The sequence below is a fragment of the Rhinolophus hipposideros genome (genome assembly GCF_964194185.1).
Source record: "Rhinolophus hipposideros genome assembly, chromosome: 20".
Classification (NCBI taxonomy): domain Eukaryota; kingdom Metazoa; phylum Chordata; class Mammalia; order Chiroptera; family Rhinolophidae; genus Rhinolophus; species Rhinolophus hipposideros.
In genome coordinates, this window is record NC_138066.1 from 15,091,909 (window position 1) to 15,111,698 (window position 19,790).

At 53.3% G+C, this 19,790-nt stretch overlaps 1 protein-coding gene across 1 annotated transcript in view; it reads right to left on the reverse strand.

Annotated features, from left to right (window-relative positions):
- Positions 1 to 19,790, reverse strand: part of DOC2B (double C2 domain beta) — a 35,604-nt gene that overhangs the window by 14,151 nt on the left and 1,663 nt on the right. Inside the window, exons 2-6 of the mRNA XM_081029784.1 lie at positions 10,582 to 10,661; positions 7,498 to 7,572; positions 5,346 to 5,455; positions 5,052 to 5,178; positions 2,147 to 2,304 (exon numbers count right to left, since the gene is read on the reverse strand). Of these exons, the coding sequence (XP_080885910.1) occupies positions 2,147 to 2,304; positions 5,052 to 5,178; positions 5,346 to 5,455; positions 7,498 to 7,572; positions 10,582 to 10,661 (550 nt within the window). The remainder of the gene's footprint in view (positions 1 to 2,146; positions 2,305 to 5,051; positions 5,179 to 5,345; positions 5,456 to 7,497; positions 7,573 to 10,581; positions 10,662 to 19,790) is intronic.

A 19,790-nucleotide genomic window follows, 5' to 3' on the forward strand; every position in this document is an offset into this window, starting at 1 on the left:
CAGGCACGGGTTTCTAGGATACAAACCTGGAAGGAAAACAATGCAGCGATGGGGCGCACAATTTCCTACTTACTAGATACTGCCAACTTCCCCTCCAGTGGTTATTAAGAATCTCCTGATTGTTTTCTGAACTGTAACAGCACTTCCCCTCACAGTGGTCTCTAACTCATTGAAAATCATTGTTTTGTTAATGGTTGGCATTGGGGCCCAATTCATTGTTTTTTATGTGGAAAATGAGTAGTCCCTGCGCCAATTGTGGGGAACTGCCTTCTCCCAAGGATGCTGGTCACCTTTCCATTACACAGGGGCACTGCTCCTGGGGCCTGGTGGCATTGGATTTAAAAAAAAAAAAAACACAGCTTTACAAGATGTAATTCACGTGCTGTACAACGGACCCTTTGAAAGTACATAATTCAAGGGGTTTTAGTATTTCACGGAGTTGTACAACCATCACCATGATCAATTTATAATTTTTTTTAAGCAGCGCACAGCTCACAGTGGCCCATGTGGGGATTGAACTGGCAACCTTGGTGTTATTAGCGGCACGCTCTGACCAACTGAGCTAACCGGCCATCCTAATTTATAACATTTTTATCACCCCAGAAAGGAATCTGGTACTCATTAGCAGTCACTCCCCATTCCCCCACTTTGCCCCCCCAAACTTCCCCCAGCCCCTGGCAAGTACTAATCTTTTTCTATTTCTATGGTTTTGCTTATTATGGACATTTCATATAAATGGAATCATATAAGGTATGGCTTCTTTCACTTAGCATAATATTTTCAAGGTTCATATTCATACATGTAGCATGAATCAGCGTTTCACTTTTTATAATACTTCATTGTGTAGATAGACTATATTTTGTTTATCTGTTCATCTGTTGATGGGAATTTAGGATGTTTCTCCCTTTTGTTTATTGTGAATATTGCTACTACCATGTTTCCCCCAAAATAAGACCGGGTCTTATATTAATTGTTGCTCCAAAGACGCATTAGGGTTTATGTTCAGCGGATGTCATCCTGAAAAATCGTGCTAGGGCTTATTTTCCGGTTAGGTCTCACTTTCGGGGAAACTCGGTATGAACATTCATGTACAAGTTTTTGTGTGGGCGTCTGTTTGCAGTTCTCTTGGGTTATACACCTAGGAGTGGAATTGCTAGGTTATGTGGTATCTCCATGCTTAACCTTTTGAGTAACCGCCAAACCGTTTTCCATAGTGTCTGCATCATTCTTGTTATCTAATTCTACAAGTGACAGAAATATGATAGTGGTCAGTGGGAATGGTGGCCCTAGAGTTGTGCCATGTGGCAGCACTGGCTTCCCTATGGTGTCAAGACTTCTCCATGGCCTCTGTCACCTGGGCCTCCCTGTCTCTCAGACCAGGCCCATTCCTGCTTCTGTATCTTAACTCCTCTGTCCTCTGAACAGCAACACTTCCTTTCTGCTAAGCCAAATTCCTCCCCAAGTCCCACCCTTCAAGAGAGTCTCACTGAATGCAGACTAATACCCATCTTTTGTTTGTGGAAGGCCCAAAGCAGTGATGGTGGTCACTGAGACAGCTGTTTCATCCCTATCCAGAGGGCCACCAGCTCCTGCCGGCCCCTCAGAGCTAGGATCACAGCCTATCCTGGCAGGGGTTCACGGCTTGGGGCCGAGGTTGCCTTGCATGGTCCCTGAGTTAGTGTCTCCCCCCAGTTCCACTATGAGGCCCTGCTGGCAGGGCTGGGGGACCCTTGTCTGCACCTGTGGCATCAGCACAGGGTTGGGCACGTAGAGAGCACTAAATCTTGGGGGAGTTCTTTCACTGGATCTCTCAGCCTCTTGGCACGGGCCTTTCGCCTCCTGCCTCCTCCTGCGATGTGCTCGTGGCCCTTCCTGGGCCCTGTGAATGGGGTGTCAGGAGATATCCACTCTCTATCTGTGAGGCCTGGGAAGCCACTCTACTTCTATGGGCCTCAGCTTCCTCATCTGTGAAATGGGGCTGGCCAGGCTTAACCCACGGAGTTGCCAAAGGAGCAGAGAAGGTAATGTGGCCCGTGGGCACAGGCCTCTCTCAGTGCTTGCCACGTGAACTACTAATCTCGTCACACGGAACTCCCGTCCCCTGAGGTGAGGGGGAAGGAGGTGGCTGGCCTGGCCACATACTCACGTTTTCACATAGGGGTCCGAGTAGCCATTGGCGTCCATGGCAGCCAGGTGTGCACACCGCACGATGCCGACCAGCAGGCCCTGCTTCTGTGAGCTGTACTTGAGGGAGATGAGTATGCGGCCCCGCTCCTCCAGGGACTTGTCTTCCGTCTTGTCTACCTGTGGGCGGGTGGTTACTAGGCTGACTTCACCTGCTCCCGTCACCCCCACCCCCCAGCCATGAGTCACCAAGGCTGTCCATGGAGCCCATGGATGGTGAGGAGTCACCCTGGCCCCAACTCCCGCTAAAGGCACTTCCTGGAGCCTCTTGGGATATAGAGGGCAGCCGCCTTGGGGGAAACATGGAAGACAGAACTTTGACACCCCCCAAACCCAAGGGGAGCTGGGAGGCAGATGGGGGCTGCCCAGATCTCTCCTGTGCCCACCTCTGGGATCAGACCTCAACTTTTGGCCTCCCTGTTTGGCTTCCCTACCCCAGCCAGCCTGACATTTCTCTTCCTCACCCTCTTGAGATCACCCATTTCCATATTCTGGATGCTGCTCATGCGGACCCCTCTCCTTTACCCTCTGTCTACCCAGACACACCCAGCTGGAGTCCCATGACCCAAGGCCTCTTCCACGTTTCTCTCACACAAAGTCACCATGTCCCTTTGCCCATGACTACCCTCGACCTATCACTAAAGTGATACCCCACATGGCCCCCGGTAGGCAGGGGCCACACCTGTACCTCCCTGGAGATGGCACTCCTGCGAAGTGAAAGAAGGACCATCTCCCTCAATCCCCCTGCCCAGAGCAGACATGGCTAATTGATCTCAGCATCCACCCTGAGCTCAAATGCATCCTCAGCACCTTTCTCAACACAGGGCTCAGGCAGCCATCACCAATGTACCAAACTAGGTGTGTGAAAGTTAAGTGTCTGCCACTCTGGCCTAGCGCCTCACTAAACCGTGGCTCTTGTGCTACTTCGTGTGTTATGTGAAAATTAAACAATATAAACGAGCAGGGATATTTTCAACTGTTTTTTAGGGGGTATAGTGTACTTTGGGTTGTTTCATATACAGACCATTAAACTGGGCATCATTCAGTATTTACTGAGAACGAGTAAGTTCTCAGACTACGTCAAGTCTAAAATGTACCATCAAAATATGACTTTACTGCCAGAGCCATCAGTCCCAAATTATACTCCTGTGATCACCCTGTGTCCCTGAAACCAGAACAATGAGCTCCTAGAAAATTCATGCAAAACTAAGTGACACCCCGATCGTGCCGTGCACAGACATGTACTCCCTCACCCGTCCACGTGCACGAACACCACACGTGTACACATGCACTTCACACAGGCATACTCGTTCACACGCAGACACACGTCTACTCACACGTGCGATGCTCTCATACACAATTCACACTCACACACACACACACACACACACACACACACACGCAGGCTCACCCCCCCACACAGTTGCTTATTTATGCCAGGGATCAAAACTCAGGAACACAACTATAGTAGGAGTGGATGTTGCCTTTTATAAGTGACATAGATCATTTGGAAAAACTGGGTTACCTGTGGTTAGTGACTAATAATAAAAGAAAAGGGCTCATATCCATCACACAAATGTCTGTGAGTGGGAGAGAACATGACAAAGGAATACAATTTGATCAAGTTATGCAAGAAGACAGAGCTGGGATTCTGGCAGGGAGCTCTAGCCTCAGGCTGACTTGTTCCCAGGGCTTGACCAAGGCCAGGCTGCTCGGCGCTTTTGTCCCAGGGCCCAGGCCCCACCAGGGGGTGGACACATGGGGGAACCTCTGTCCTCTTGAGCTTTCCCCTTGCCCAGGCCTCTTGGGGAAAAACGTCCTGGGAAGGGGATTGTGCCCTGGACACTAGGCTGCCAGAGGGTCAAGGTTTCTCAGGACCCCGGGGCCTCCTGGTCAAACCCTCCCCGCCCTTCTGAACAGGGTGAAGGTGAGGCCTCTTTAACTGGATAAAGAACTGAGAGACAAATAGACTGAGATTCTGGGAGGACACAGCTGCTGCAGAGGGCCAGGGGCAAAATCGGTTTTGACATCATTTTCAAACAATTGCAATTTCTAGGAAAGAATTATTTTCTGTCTCCTCTGGGTATCTCACAAACACCTCCTGCCTAACATGTTCCAGTTGAGCTCCTGCGTCCCCAGCTGCTCCCTCCACATCACAGCTAATGACCCTTTATCCTAAGTGCTTGCCCCCCACCCCCGATGCAGGTCTGCCAGCACACTCATCCGGGACTCAGCACTTTCTCCGCTCTGCTGCTGTTCAGGCCCAGGCCTGGGTCAGGCTCCTCTCCTCACTGCTCTCCCCGCCTGCCCCCTCCTCTCTCTCCCATTCTGAGCCCAGAGAGACTGTTAAAATATAATCAGGTGCCCTAGGCCCTGCCTAGCATACTCCCGTGGCCCACCTCAGGGTGAAGGCCTGAGTCCTTCCCAGCTCCCTCATCTCCCAACTTCTCTTCTCAACTCCTAGGACCCCCTCCCCTCTTTCTCTCCACCGCTTCAGTGGGCTGCTTGCCTGTGCTTCCAATAGGCTGGGCACTTTGCACACAGGGCTTTGCACCTGCTGTTCCCTCTGCCTGGAATATTCCTGCTTGCCTGGCGAGCCCTTCCCTGAGCACACGTCTAAACCATCCACCCCTCTCATGCTTTCTTGTTTGGCCTTGATGACTATCTAGCATGTGATCCGTTTGGGTGACTTATCCCATTTTTGGGTCTGTCTCCTACCCAAGCTCCATGTGGGCAGGGATTTTTGTCTGTCTCCTAGCACCTGCCACTGTGCCAGGCACATAGTAGGTGCTTCATAAATGCTGCTGGCCCTGAGCTCACAACAGGGAGGGCCCCCGACGGCCTGTAGAGCCCCATGGCCCACTCACCGGCAGCTGCTTCTCCAGGCAGATGCTGAATGTCTTGGTGTGGTTGGGTTTCAGTTTCTTCAGGGGCACCCTCGTCTCCCCAATGAACTCGTTGTGGCGGAATTTGTCCTCATCACACACGGAGATCCTGGAGGGCAAGGCCAGTTCTTCAGACATACCGGGGTGCTTTCACTTTGCTTCCAAAGAGGAGTTGCAAAACAGTGGGTGGGGAGTGGGTAGGCAGGGCCAGCCCTAGGGTAAGGCTCGGGTGGGGCTGGGCAGGAGGGAGCCTGTGGCGCCGGGGCCCTCACCCACCGCAGGGTCTTTCGAATCATGTCTTCATCTGTGATCCCGTAGTAAGTGAGGGTCTCATTCCACGTGGGGTTCAGAGTATTTCGGAGAGTTTTTGTTCTGAGCTTATTTGCCTGGAGAGCGTAAAAAACAATCTTATGAGCATCAAGGAGTGCAGTGGGCGGGATAATGGCCCCCAAGATGGCCACGCCCTCATTGCCCTGAACCTATGAATATGTTCTCTTCCTTGGCGAAGGGGAATTAAGGTTGTTAATCAGCTGACTTTAAAATAGAGAGATTATCTGGGTGATCTGAGTGGGCCCTATGTAATCACAGGGTCCTTAAAAGCATAAAAGGGAGACAAGAGAGTCAGAGAGAGACGTGAGGAGGGAAGACGGGCAACGAGATGCAAGACTGCTGGCTCTGAAGACAGGGGAAGGGGCGGCCTCTAGAAGCTGGAAAGGGATGGGACATGGCTTCTCCCTTAGAGCCTCCAGATGGGGCCACAGCCCAGTGACACATGGTTTTTAGCCCAGTGGGACCTATGTCCAACTTCTAACCTGCAGAATTGGAAGATAAGAAATTCGTGCTGTCTGGCCCCCTTCAGCCTCTGAGCCCTGTACCGAGTCCCTTAGATGTCCACCACACTCGGCCTAGGCTGAGGTCACATGGGCCTGGGTTCAAACCCCAGCTCCACCACTTATATAAGCTCTGTGAAGCTCAGCAGGTTATTTACCCTCTGTGACTGTCAGGTTCCCCACTGTAAGAATGGTATAAATAATACCTCTTTTTTAGCATTGCTTCTGGGAAACTTCTTTATTGGGAGACTTCTTTTGCAAACGCTGCCCTGTGTGGGGAATCCTATGGAGGGTACTGCTGGCTCTAGGTCCCAGGAGTCTAGGACTCTGGTCACTGAGCTCCCACGTTGAGCACATTCCCCTCAGCCCTGGGAGTCCCACCTGTAGCGTGAGGTGTAGAGGCCTGGAGTGGGGAGCCCACTGCCCAGGTGGTGGGCACTGCTGTGTCCCTGGAGCCCTGCCTTCCCAGAGAGGGAGTGATGGCCCCTCTGGACGGCTCTCCTGGCGGGTGGTGAGCCTTGGCCCTGTACGCTGGTCCAGGGGGTGTGGCCTCAGAGTCAGCTCAGGCCCCAGCAGCCTGTGACTACTCAGCTGGGGGCAGGACTGGCTAGTGGGTCTGCAAGAGTCCCACCAGGGGTCAGTGTGGCCCTCTTCCCAGGAGGGCACTCCCAAGACTGATTCTTCCTCCCTCTCAGGCCACTAGAGGGCCAGGAAGGAGTTCTCCAACTCTTGGCTTTGGAGAAAGAAGCCAGGACAAGGCCACCACTGAACTCTGCTGCTCATGCTCCCATGTCCCATGTTCCCCTGCCTCCCCTCTGGTCTCCACTTGGAAGCAAAGCTGCCGGTCTCCCGACGAGTCCCCCCGGCATGGGGTCTGCACAATCTGCCCCTTGAGACATCAGTGGGGTCCAGGGCAAGACCCAACTGAAAATCTGATGTGACCTTCCCTCCCATGAAATCAAAAAGAAAACAATACTGAATTGTAAGACACGTGTAAGGAAGTCTAACCAAGTTTTGATCTTTCAGTGCCGAGGGTCACCTTGATGCTTTTGTTTCATAGCAAATTTTTGCTAAAAAAATGTTTTTACTCTTTCCTAGATGCACCACGTGCTTGGTCTGCCTGTTGGGTCATCTGGCATGGGAACAAGAGTTCTGTGGTCAAAAAAATTGAGCAGATGTTGCCCCCTCTATCATGTGGAGTATCACAGAGCAGCCCACCAACACATTGAAGGCTCTGATAAGTCCTGCAGCAAAGAAACCTGTTTAACAATGTTTCCCAATGTTATTTGAACACAGAAACTTTTTTTTTTTGCACATAATATTAACCTCCAGCTAAGACTGCTTCTTATAAAACGCTGCCCTGGAAATTCTCTGGAAGGTTTCCTCTACTCAGCAGGCAAGTAGTGCTGACTTGAGTTTCCTGGGAGGCCGGGAGGGTATGGGGCTGACCGGGTACTCTGGGTAGAGGTGCATGGCTGAGGTTCCCATTAGCCTATTGGGCTCCGAGAGGGTGTAAGAGCTATGGGCCTCCCCGGGTGCCCCAAGCCCCACCTGGGGCCCTGTCTCAGCAGGCAGAGCTGATAGGCAGACCCCCTCACCTTACTGGCTCCTGGCAACAGGTGTAGCTTGACATAGGGGTCCGCCAGCCCATTGTGGTCCATCGGCTTCAGGCCCTGAGCAGAGAATAACAAAGGGTGTGAACTGGGGTTGGGAGCTTAGAGGAGTCAGGGCCTCCAGGCGCCTGGGGCAGCAGGCATCCCTTGTCTTCTGGGCTGCCTGGCTGGGTCCACTCATAACCCTCTTCACAGAAGCCCCGTGGCCCCACACTCCAAGAATGGGAGGGTGAGGATGGCTCAGCGCTGGTGCCATCTCCTCTCCTCCAAATGCCTTGGCCCAGGGCAGGTGTGATGGGCGTCCTTATCCGAGAAGCCTTCCTCTTTCTATTCTCCTTATCATGGAGGCCAGGTGACTCACCTCTCTCTGCAGGAGGCCCTCATCATCCTGCTTTGGTCAGGCCCTTCCTTCTTCCTGATTCCTCTCCCCTTCTCTCCAAACACGGGACTTCCCTCACTGACCCTAAATCCACATGACCGCCTGTCTATTCATCCAAACACTTTCCTCTGTGGCTGTGGAAAAATGTTCTACAACCTGCAGACCAGGCTCAATTTCTCTCTGGATTTGCCACAGCTCCCAGGTTGGCTGTGTCCGTGGAGGACACCCAGCTGGCCAGCCACGGAGGGTTCCTCCACAAGATGGCATCCCTCACTCATTCTGAACAATTGGTCAAGTGTGCACCGCCAGGGAAGCAGTGGAACTGTAAACAGACAGGGCTTAGCCGACCTCATGCCTGCTGTTATTTCTGAAAATTGTACGTTTTTCTTCTGGGATGGTGCACAGTGATGTAGGCAGGCAGCTTTGTCATGTGTTGGCAGAGCTGGCAACTCCATGACATCATTCAGAGATGACTTACGAGTCGACTGCTCATGACCATGCCCACCTCCAAGGGTTGCTGAGGCTCTTCTCCCACCCAATCCCCCACCTTGGTTTAAAGGCCCTCCCAGGTGGAGGCTTCCAACTACCCGCTGTTCTGCGTCTGGGAAGGGGCACACAGGTTTCAGAGCCAGGCTGGCCTGGGTTCAGATGTCAGCTCCTGCACTTATAGTCGGGGAAGAGGACTTCCTTTGCTGCCTGAGCCTCAGCTTTGTCATCTGTAAAAGGGGTTAATAGTTCCCTCTTCCCAGGGTTGGAGTGAGATTATCCGTCCTCCAGGATAATGCTGACAAAAGGCCTGGACAGTTGGGGGTTTGCTCCCCTTCCCCTACATGCTAGCGCCTTGGGAAGATGCCAGAGAAGTGGTTGAGGGCCAGAGTGGGCTGTCTGAGCTCTGCCCTGCCCGTAGGCCGGCTCTGGGACGAGGCCCAGTTTGGAGGCCCTGTATGCACCACAGCAATGAGACGGCCCTTCCGAACGCAAGTCCCTCATCCTGGCCTCTCATCTGCTCCCACAAAGCGCTGAGGACTGGTAGTCTGCAGTTTTCTTAGTTCCTCTGTGAATGTGAGTGCCTGCGTGTCCATGTGCGTGTAGGTAGGGGTGGGCACCTGCCACTGCCCTCCAGGATCCATTAGGTACAGAGCACTTCGTCATTTAATGCTCTGATTAACCCTATGTTCAGATGAGTAAACTGAGGCTGCTCTGCTAACGCAGGCGGAGATTGGCCAAGCTAGGGTCCAGCAGCGGGGTCATCTGGCCTCCTCCTAAAGTCCTCTGAGGGGCTCTGCTCGTCAGCCCTGCCTCAGTCTCCTCACTGCCTGGACCTCCTCCCCACACCCCAGCCCAGACCCCCAGCTGCTCCCATGCCTGTGCCACCTCCTCTTCTGCAGAACTGGATCTAAGTAGAGAACAACCTAGAGAATCAGGGAGTTGTCATGGCTTGGGGTCCTCTCACCCCCCCACCTCCAATGCTCTGAGTGACTCCTAAATGAACACACACATGTGTTCGCACACAGATGACCACAGAGACCTGTGCACGCACACACATGTACATACCCCAGTATACTCTTACAGCCCCTCTGGGGCCCAGGTAGGGCAACTGGGGTACACAGTACAGGAGGGCTCGGTGTGGAATCGGGAGAAGGGATGGCTCTGGCCAGAGTGCCCTGGCAGCCAGTGCCCAGTCCCAGTGCCCAAGCCTGGACAACCTGTATAAAGCTGGGTGGAGGGAGAGGGGAAGGGATCTAACTGTTTGGCATTTGCAGCCTGCCCTCACCTTGGCGTAGCTGGGGGTGGGGTCACAAGATTCTCAGCTCTGTACCTAGGGGTAGGTGTGAAGCCCCTGCTACGCGAGGCGGGGCATGCCCTGCATCACCACCCGAGCAGCTCCCAGAGGAAAGGGCAGGGGATGGAGGGTATGGGCTTCTAGGTGCCCAACTAGGGCCCTGGGCCCAACCTGGATGTTATTCACCCCTGCCATGGCAGTCCAGGTATGGTGGCCCAAGTTGGGTGGGGCAGCAGCAGATGGCCTGTCCCTCTGCATGGGCAGAGCCATGGGTAGGGTAGGGGAAGGGACAGGAAAGCTCACAGGTTGGGGGGCTGGAGAGGAGTCTGGGCCCAGGGAGGTCTGCTGGAAGCTCGTGGCTCTGAGCTGGGCCCAGGCACTTCCACAACTCTACTGGGAGATTCTATCAGGCTGCATTGCCGCCCTTACATTCCGAGAGAACATCAACTTTGGCACCTTCCTGCCAGAGGGAGTGATGTGTGGGGAGATGAAGGGAACAACATGGCTGAGAACACAGAGCTGACGTGTGCCAGCCTGAGGGCTCAGGCCGAGTCCAAGAGACTAATCCCCTGCCTAGAGTGGTCTCAGTGTCCAGAGTGGAACAGTGGTGCCTGCCCACCCTTCAGCCCTTCCCCAGCTCTGCGAGCCCTCTGTCCTCTGAAAGCTCCATGCAGGCCTTTATCCTCTCATTCTCCTTCCCTTCCTTTGTTCTGCTCCTTCCCCAAATGCCTCTCTCTGCAGACGTTTTAGGGCAGCTGAGATGACTGAGGCAAGAATCCTCTCCCTGCTCTGCACCCACACAGCACAGACACCGCCAAGGACAGGAAACAGGGTGAGGACTGGCCTTCCGACCTCAGCGCCTGCTGCAGGACCCTGGGCCTGGGGCAGTGGGAGCCCGGGGGCCTACCTTGGCCTTGCTGATGGTGCAGTGGAGGGCATTGTTCTCTTGGTCATACAGGAGGCTGAAGTCCAGCGTGCCCAGGGCGGCTGTGGACAAAGGACGGCTCAGGTCACTCATCAGCTGCATGGTGAAGTGTCACCCACCCCTGCGAGGTCATATGAGGACCCAGTGCCCATGGTGACTGCCACCAACTGGGCACCTACTACTCGTCAATCCCCCCATCCAGTCTCCCAGCCCCACCAACCCTGGGAAGGGAGCAATATTCTCCTCACTTTCCAGACGAAGAGCTGAGGCTCAGAGAGGCTGGGTCAGTTACCCCCAGTCACATTGAGTGGAGGCCCAAGAGTCAAACCCAGGTGGTCAGCCCCACAACCCAGGCCCCTAACCCCTGTGCTGTGGTGCCCGGCCCAGGGCTGGTCCAGAATGGTGCCCATGTGTACTGGGCACTCAGCTAAAGGAGTTCCTGTTCTCCTGCCCTCCTTGTGCAATTGCCAGTCTGGGCTCTAGCCTCAGTCAGTCACCCATTAAATGTCACAAAGATTATGTGAGAAGGCAGTGGAGACAGAGCTTTGCAAGGCTGCAGGCCGTGGCTGGGCTGACTAGCTGATCCACTCACCTACCTCCCAGCAGTACTCAGGGTAGCTTTCTGGTCCATTGGGGGCCTGGGAAGGCTTCAAGAAGCCAGCTGGCTCCTTATGGTGCTACTCCCAAGCCTCTTAAAGGCAGTGGGCTATTCCCAAGGGCTGGGCAGAGCGTGCAGCAATAATTGGGTGCAGCTGCCACCCTGGGGGCAATCACATATGGCAGCTGTGGCCTCCCTTGTTGACGTGGCTCCTGGCATGAAGGCAGGAGTTGTAGTGGGGGCAGAGCTCAGGGAAAGTCTCCGGACAGCAAGGTGAACATTCACAGGATGTCTTTACTTCTAAAGACAGGCTGCTGGGCTGGTGAACTGGCATCGCCTTCATTCCTTACCACGTGTTTACAATATGCCAGACTCGAGGGATGAAGGTAAGGCAGGGTTCCTGCCCCAAGGAGAGCACGGTTTAATGAGAGGAACAGATGAAAAGAATTTGCCGCAACAGTGTGGTGGGGCGGGAGCAATGGGAGATGCCTATTCTTTTTCATTTTTTAAAGTGGTGAAAGAGTAGTTTATTAGGAGAGATAGTACACCTCAAAGAAATAGAAGCGAACCTGAGCAGTAGAGAATGGCTCAAGGGCCCAAGGTGACATTATTAGGAGCAAAAAAGTACACTCCAAAGAGTTTGGAGCGGGCCGAGCAAAAGAGGCTCAAAGGACAAAAAGGCCCACAGGGCCAAGGGCCTGGGCCCAAAAAGGGCCTGACTGGAGAGGACTTGGGGTTTTTATCTTTGTCTCCCAAATGGGCTCTTCTTTTCCGGGTGTGAGACCACTTGTCTGACACCTGCGATTGACAAGAGGCTATTACCTCATCTTGTTAGACTGCATAGTTGTGAGTGGCCGGTTTGACCTAGTTGGGTATCTTGTACCCATTTGTTTACAATGAAAAGGGGAAGTTTTGGACTGAGAGGGGAGGTCTTTTGGGCGGTAATGCAGAGATGCCTGGTCTTGATGTGAATTGGGGCCATCAGGGAAGCCTTCCTGGAGGTGATGCTTTACCTTAACCATGAAGGATGAGTAGGAGTTGGCCAGTGCACAATGGGGCTGAGGAAGGGGCATGCCAACCAGAGGGTGGGGGGCTGAGTGGCTGATGCTGTGGGAGGGCGGGGCTCTACTCTTCTGGCCAGGGGCACCCAACATGGGTCTAGATCAAACTATGGCCAAGTCGGGCCACACCTATCCATTTGCATCTGAACCACAGAAGCTTTTGCACTCTAACAATGGCAGAGCTGAGTCGATGCCACAGGGAACATGCAGCCTACAGATCCCTGGGCTCATACAAGGGCCCAGACCTGGCAAAGTTTTGGGGCTGCTGAGAATTGGGCAAATGAAGGCCTGTGTGTGTGGAGCTGACCTTTATTCTGAGGTGTTGGTGCTGAGTCAGGGGTGTCTTGCTCCCCAGCTCCTAACACAAGGTAAGGCACACAGGTCCTTGCCTGGAGGCACAACTGGGGAGTGAGAGACCGGCTGTGGGGACAGAGCCCCAGAGAGCAGTTTCCAGGCTCTCAGCCTCACGTGGAAATGTGCTGGCTCGGGTAGTAAATGGCCATCAACTGTGATTGGATGGCCAGCAGCTGTGGCTAGTTGCTTGTCAGCTGTAACCAGTGAGCCATTGGCCACTAATATAACTGCCGTGGCTACGCTAGCAGAAAATGGGGGCTAGCAAGAGGATGGTGGCTGAGCCTGCAAGCGGAGCAGTGAGGATTGCGGATCGTGTGACTACTGCTTCCTGTGTCTCCAACCCAGCCGCCAGCGAGAATATAGTGATATGACTCCCCTATCTATGGCTCCGTGGGTGTTCCTTTTTGGCCTTACCATGTCCTGCGTTCTTATGTGGGGAGCGGGACCAGAGACCCTGCGTGACTCCCCGCATGACACATGGCGTTGTGAGCAGGGTATGGTGCCGGCCAAAGCTCTCCAAAGGGTGGTGGAGCAGTTTGTACCTATGAACACTCAGTCTCAGAAAGACCAGGAGGAGCAGCTGCTGGAGAGCTGGACCCCCGTGGAGGGGTGGGAAGACGTGAGCGGTTCCCCAACCAGCAGAGGCTGGAGAAAGAGAAGGTTATTGTGGCTGGGAAGTGCTTGCTGAGGCAGCCCGGATGCAGGACTTGTAGTCCCAGGAGGAAACACTTGTTGAGTCCTCTGTGGGAGCTAAGGGTGAGGTCAAGGTCATCCCTCACCCCCAGGACAGCCCTGGTGAATGACTATGGACTATGGGGAATTGCCTTCTATCCCTGATTTAATGGACCGCTTGACTGTTTGCTTGGAACTTACCACCATGTAGTGGAACTGGCGGATGTTTGCTTTTGTGTCTCGACCGGCCGCCATCGAGAATATGTGAGAAAGACTGGTTGTGCCCAGAAAGACTGGTGGTGCCCTGAGAGGCCCTGGCTGTGCCTGGGGAGACTGGTGGTATCTTAAGAAGCCCGGAAGTCTGGTTGTGCCCAGAAGTACTAGTAGTGCCCTGAGAAACCCTGGCTGTGCCCAGAGAACCTGGCTGTGTTCAGGATATTGCATTCACCTCCAGGCTCCTCGCACAGGGCCCCTCGCGGAAAACGCTTGTCACATGGATTGTGAGGCGAGACCCTGTAGGGGTGGAGTGTGGGGACAGAGCCCCAGAGAACAGTTTCCAGGCTCTCGGCCTCACATACAAAGGTGCTGGCTCGAGTAGTAAATGGCCATCAACTGTGATTGGATGGCCATCAGTTGTGGCTAGTTGGCCGTCAACTGTAACCAGTGAGCCATTGGCCACTAATATAACTGCTGTGGCTACGCTAGCAGAGAAAATGGGGGCTAGCAAGAGGATGGTGGCTGAGCCTCTAAGCGGAGCAGTGAGGGTGTGGACAGTGTGAATCCAGCCTCCAGTGAGACTATAGTGCTCTCAGCGAGAATATAGTGGTATGACTCCCCTATCTATGGCTCCGTGGGTGTTCCTTTTTGGCCTCACCATGTCCTGCGTTCTAATGTGGGGAGAGGGACCAGAGACCCCGCCTGACACCCTCCCTGACACCGGCCCTCTGACATCTGATCCCAGGTTCAAATCCTAGCTCTGCACGTCCTTGCTGTGTGACCGCAGGCAGCTTATCTAGCCTCTCTGTGCCTCAGTTGCCTTATCTGCAATATGGAGATGAAATAGTAACCACCTCACAGCATCGTGCTTTAACACAGCACCTGGGATATAGAAAGTGCTCAATAGATAATTATAGAAGGAGCAGATCCATTTAGGTGACTTTTCTAGGTAATTGTACTGGCCCCTCTGAGACGCTTTCTGGAATGAACTTGTTCCAAACTGGATCACTCCTCTCCTAGGCTTTGTGAGTAAAACATATAAGTGGTCACTTACACTTTTCTGAATAACCTGAGTCATTGCTGTGATGACGATTACTGCTCTGTCACAATCAAAGCCCAGACACAGAAGAGGGTGTGAGAATTCCTCCACCAAGTGACCCCAGGTGACGACTATTTTTGAGGTTTTCCTCATTTTTCTGCCTCCTGCTTTGCCATCAGCTTGCAACTCCTGTTAAAATACTTGCTTCAGCTGGGGGGAGCGCAAGGCTCATCATACCAGCGGGGCCAGGGAGCTGTGTCCTACACAACTAGACTGAGAAACAACGGCTTGAACCGGAGTGGGCGTGGGGGAGGTGGAAGAAGGGGAGAAATAAAAAACAAAATTTGCATCTGGTAGCAACAAACAACTCTCCCTCCTATTCAACAGTTGTTTCTTCCATGAAACCAGGTGGGAATACTTGTTAGAATTGTGTCCAAACTACCATGTTTCCCCCAAAATAAGACCTAACTGGAAAATAAGCCCTAGCATGATTTTTCAGGATGACATCCCCTGAACATAAGCCCTAATGCATCTTTTGGAGCAAGAATTAATATAAGACCTGGTCTTATTTTTGGGGAAACACAGTACGAGTCAATAGGCCTTGAGTGGAACTGAAGGGACTTTTTCCTGAGTGGTCTATGTGTGCCTTGGGGCTAACTGTATCTGGCCTTTTGCTGCCTGTATCCTAGGTAACTCCCATCTCTGCAGGTGGGCAGGGGAAGGTGATGTGAGGTATACATCACCACGCTTCTAACTAACACAGCCATGGGCCCAATATTCTCCGGGTCCATGCTTTTGTAATAATATTCTCCAAACCTGTTACTTTACATAACAGTCAATCAGCCTGCTGCTAGTTCAAGCCCACCTGTGGTTTGTTCCCCCAGACATGAGCCTCCTGAAGGCAGAAACCATGCCTCAGCTACGCCTGGGGCACCAGCAAAGAACAGATGTTAAAGCCACATGGCTGTCCATTCAAACCAGCTCGCTGTCCAGCTGCTCTGTGGTGTGAGGCCCATGTGTTAAATGCACACTCCACGATCTCTGCCTGTTTCCCCGTCCCAAAGAAGGACCAGCCAGTGAGATGAAGGGGCCACCTGCTCTCCACTGGTAAACAGGCGGGAGGAGACAGGAGCCCCTTTCACTGGCTCTCCAGACATCCCAGTTTAAGGAGGACCTCATACTGCTCAGTGGAACTGACACGTGTTATCACTTCCCAGGAAGGAACACCTCGTGCCACCCCAGGATGAGATTGATCAATTTCATTGAAATCCAAGGGAAGTTTTGTAAGAAATAAAAGTTTATAAATAGAAGTTCAGTCATCATTTTTTGAGACTTGCCAGTGGTGGTGCTCTCTTAGGGGGCTTATAGTCCAAAGTCTTCATTTCCCATTTGGAGAAATGAGGCACAGAGAGGGGAGGTAACCTGGTCAGGGTGGCACAGCAGAGCTGGACACAGAATCTAGGCCTCTGCACTTCCATCCTGATAGTTTCTGCTTTAAAGCCTAGTGGCTTACCCCCCACCCCCCCTTTTTTTTGTCTGCCACTTAGTTTAGCTGAAATCTCAGGAGGACGCAATGGAGGAAAAAGAGAGAAAAGCAGAGTTGCTCTTGGGGACCAGAAAGGGCTTGGCTGTGCCCTGGCGGGGCCTCTGAATTGGAAATGCACCCTGGACACGAGGTGCTTGCGGGTGACGAGGGCCCTTAGGGCAGGTGAGGTGCTTGTTTGTGTAAACTACAGGGCCCTGCCCTTGAGCCACTCAGATCACATGTCCTGGCTAAAGTTTACATCCTTGGAAAAATAATGAGGGTTGGTCACTAATGGGCCTTTGAGAGTTGTCACCCGGTTGTTGATAATTATAGAGCTTTAATGGGGCTAATTCAGAGAAAATCAAGCTCAAGCCCCCGTTGGTTCCTCTAAGGCTGATGGAGACTGACGGCATCATTTTGACCTTGGTTTGCACCTGGACTTTCCTCACCCATGTACACCCTTGAGAATAGGAAATCTGCCCTGGGTTTTTTTTTTTTTTGTTTTTTTTTTTAAAGAAAAATGACAAGTCTATCAAATCATTTTTAAAAACTATGGCAAGAACCACATAAAATGATCAAGGCTGAGTTGAAAGCATTTCATAGTTGGAGAAACTGAGGCACTGAGCTGGGCGCTGCATAGGATTCAAAGAGGATTAAGCCATACATCCCTGCTTCTCAGGAGCGCAGAGGCAGAGAGTTAGGATTTTTATAAATCTATTCATTCCCCTGCTTTATATTGTTCAAAGGTTCTCCACTGCCTCCTGCACACAGTTCAACCTCCTTGGTATGACATTCAGGGCCCTCTGTGATACGACCACTTGGGCCTCATCGTTGGTCTCTTCCCTTGCTTCAGCCACTTGACTGTATTATTGTGCCTCCGCTGGGCTGTTTCCTACACCTCTCTACCTGTGCACGTGGTAGTCCTTCTGCCAGGAGCACCTCCCTTCATACTTCCACTTTACCAGCCTTCTTCCTTCCTCCCCAAAACCTCCAAGCAGAGTCCTCTCTATGGGTGAACTCTGTGCAAACCAGCGCTTCCTGTTGGGCTCCTGCCTCCCTGTCATCACTCCTGGGCTTTTTGTGTGTGTTGATTTCTGTGAACTCTCTGACGTCAGAGTCTATGTCTCAGGCATTCTTGAATCTCCATGCCCAGCACAGAGCCTGATACAAAGTTGGTGTCGTAATGTTGAGTGCATAAAAATATGGTCCGGGCAGAACATGACTGGGCTCAAGGGAAAGGGAATCACTGTCCGTGGGACCCAGGAAACAGCCCCAGCTGAGGGCCTTTGGGGCGGGCCTAACAGTGATTCCTCCATTCCATCCTTGCTGCAGGTCTCCAGGACGTCAGTGCTACCCCAGCCCAGGCTGAATCCTGCAGGGCAGGTGTAAGCGTGAGCATGTGATGCCATTCTGGCCAATGACGCAGGACAGGTCTCCTGGGAACTCTGCTGGAAAGGTTCCCTCACTCTTAAACTGAGACATGGGAGAGGAAAGTGATCTTTATCAAAGTTAGGATCTTATTGTTATACGTGACACCTAGACCTGCCAGCAGCCACCTTGGACCGTGAGGGAGGTCATCCTAGGAGGAAAAGAGCATGGCCAAGTGGAAAGACAAACAGAACCCCCACCACTGATGTTGCTGATGAATTGAATAAATCGACCCCCATGCCACCGGCCTCAACAATCCTCAGTGTTTAAGGCACTTTGAATTTTCCGTTACTTGCAACCCAAAGCATTTCAGTCATTACAGCTTTGAAAAATGGATTGGGATTCCACAGGTGGAGAGTGAGTGGGCAGGGGAGTGGTACATGCAGAGGGTGGGCCATAGGGCCTGTCCGGAGGGCACGAGCCAGGCCGCACAGTGGACCACTGGGAGGAAAGACACGAGTGGGGGGCACTTCTAACTTCGGCAGTCACTGTGTTTCTCCCCATCATTACTCCTCTATTAGATCAGTCTGGAACATGTCGATTTTGTGTTTATGCCTTGAGGTGACTTAATAAGGATGAGCTTTAACGAGAAGGAAGAAAAGCCTGAATAAATAAACAGCACTTCACTCTCGGCTGTGGACAACAGAGCAACCGCCCTCATTTCTTTTTGTTAGAAGAGAGATAATCCAATAATTAGGGCAGCAAATAGTATAACCCTGGCTAAAGCCGTAATGAACCATCTGGCTTGAATCATTTAGGCTTATTTTAGGGTTCTGGTTTTGTCAGAGCCCAGAAGGGGGCGTGGCCTGGGGTAGGGGATGGAGAACAGTTCTGCCCCAGAACCTGGTCCCCCTACGGGCAGGAGCCAAGATTTCTGTGCTCCTATGCCTGGGATGTTTGCTCAGCCACAGATGGGATCCAAGCCCAGGGTGGGCTGCCTCTTGAAGGGGGTGAGGGGGCCCAAGCTGGCCCTGGCTCAGCCACACTCTCTCGTTAGCTCTTTTCACCAGAGTGCCCTGGTGACAGAGGTGTGGCCAGCCCACAGTTCAGGCTGGCAAGGCTGTGTCTAGGACTGCCTTGTACTGCTGACTCCAAGTGAGTCTGTCCCCTGCTAGGACATGTGAGCTCTCTGGGTCCAGGGCCCCCGCTCTGTTCCCTCTCTACTGCTAGGACAGTGCTCCATCAACTGCTGAGTTGATGTACTTGGAGGTGTGGCAGCTGACCTGAGTTTTGGACTTTCTGGACCCCTCCTTGCTGTGGGCTCAGGGATCGCCAAAAGAAACAACCAAGTTTCTCACTTCTGTGCTGTCACTTGGAGGAACGTGGAGAACTGCCTGAAACTCAGGCAGAGCCCTGCCCTGCCCCCTCACTCCCTTGCTGGAGCAGGGTAGGTGCTGGAAATGGGTACGAGTTCCTCACCCTTTCTTCTGGAGGAGGCTTTGGATTTAGGGGTGACTTGGGTCCCAGGTAGGGCCTGCCCGGAGGTACAGCAAGTGAGGGGGTGCACTTTGCCCAGGGTGCCAGGAACTGGGGGTAGGGAAGATCCAGGGAACAGCCCCGAGGCCAGTAAACTCTCCAGACCCAATTTCCCCAAGCAAGTGGAGGGAGAGGATTGCTCCCCACCTCCATGCCAGGGGGGAGGGACTCAATATGCCAGCCTCTGGCCACCGGGCTGTGGGTCAGGCCCAGAGAAAGTGCACAGCAGGCATTTTCCCCACACAGGCGGGGCTCTGACCCACCTCGCCTGATGGGCCTCCTTCGGCTCATTCCTCCTGGGCTTCGAGGCGCTGAGAAGTCTGACCCCTCCTCCTTTCCCTCCACCCCAGCAGTGCCAATAACAGCCACCGTCAGCTTCCAGAGGTACATTTTATGCTGGGGGGGTACTCCAGACCCCCGCCCGAGGTCCTTGTGAGCACCCAAGCCAGGCGCAGCCACCCTCGCGCGACGCGGGTATGAGGCCGGGCAGGCCTTGGCGTCGCCGGTGAGTGACCCCTGCTCCAAAAGGTCCACATCCCAGGCAGGGCTGGCGTTTGAGTCTGATTTTCCAGGTCTGGGAGTGACGCGGCTGGGGCCACAACTGCGCAGGGGACGGTGAGAGCAGCTCTCTCCTCTCCCCACCCCCATCCCGTGCAAACCCATTCCGCAGCGCGTAAGGACCTCTTCAGCCTCGGTTTCCCCTCCAGTCCCAGGTAGGGCAGGGCAGGCACCCTCAGAGGCCGGAAAGGCACCAGGAGCGCCCATCGGCGGGGCCTCGGCCCTGGGCGACTCCGGCTCTCGCCTACTCACGCCCCGGGGCTC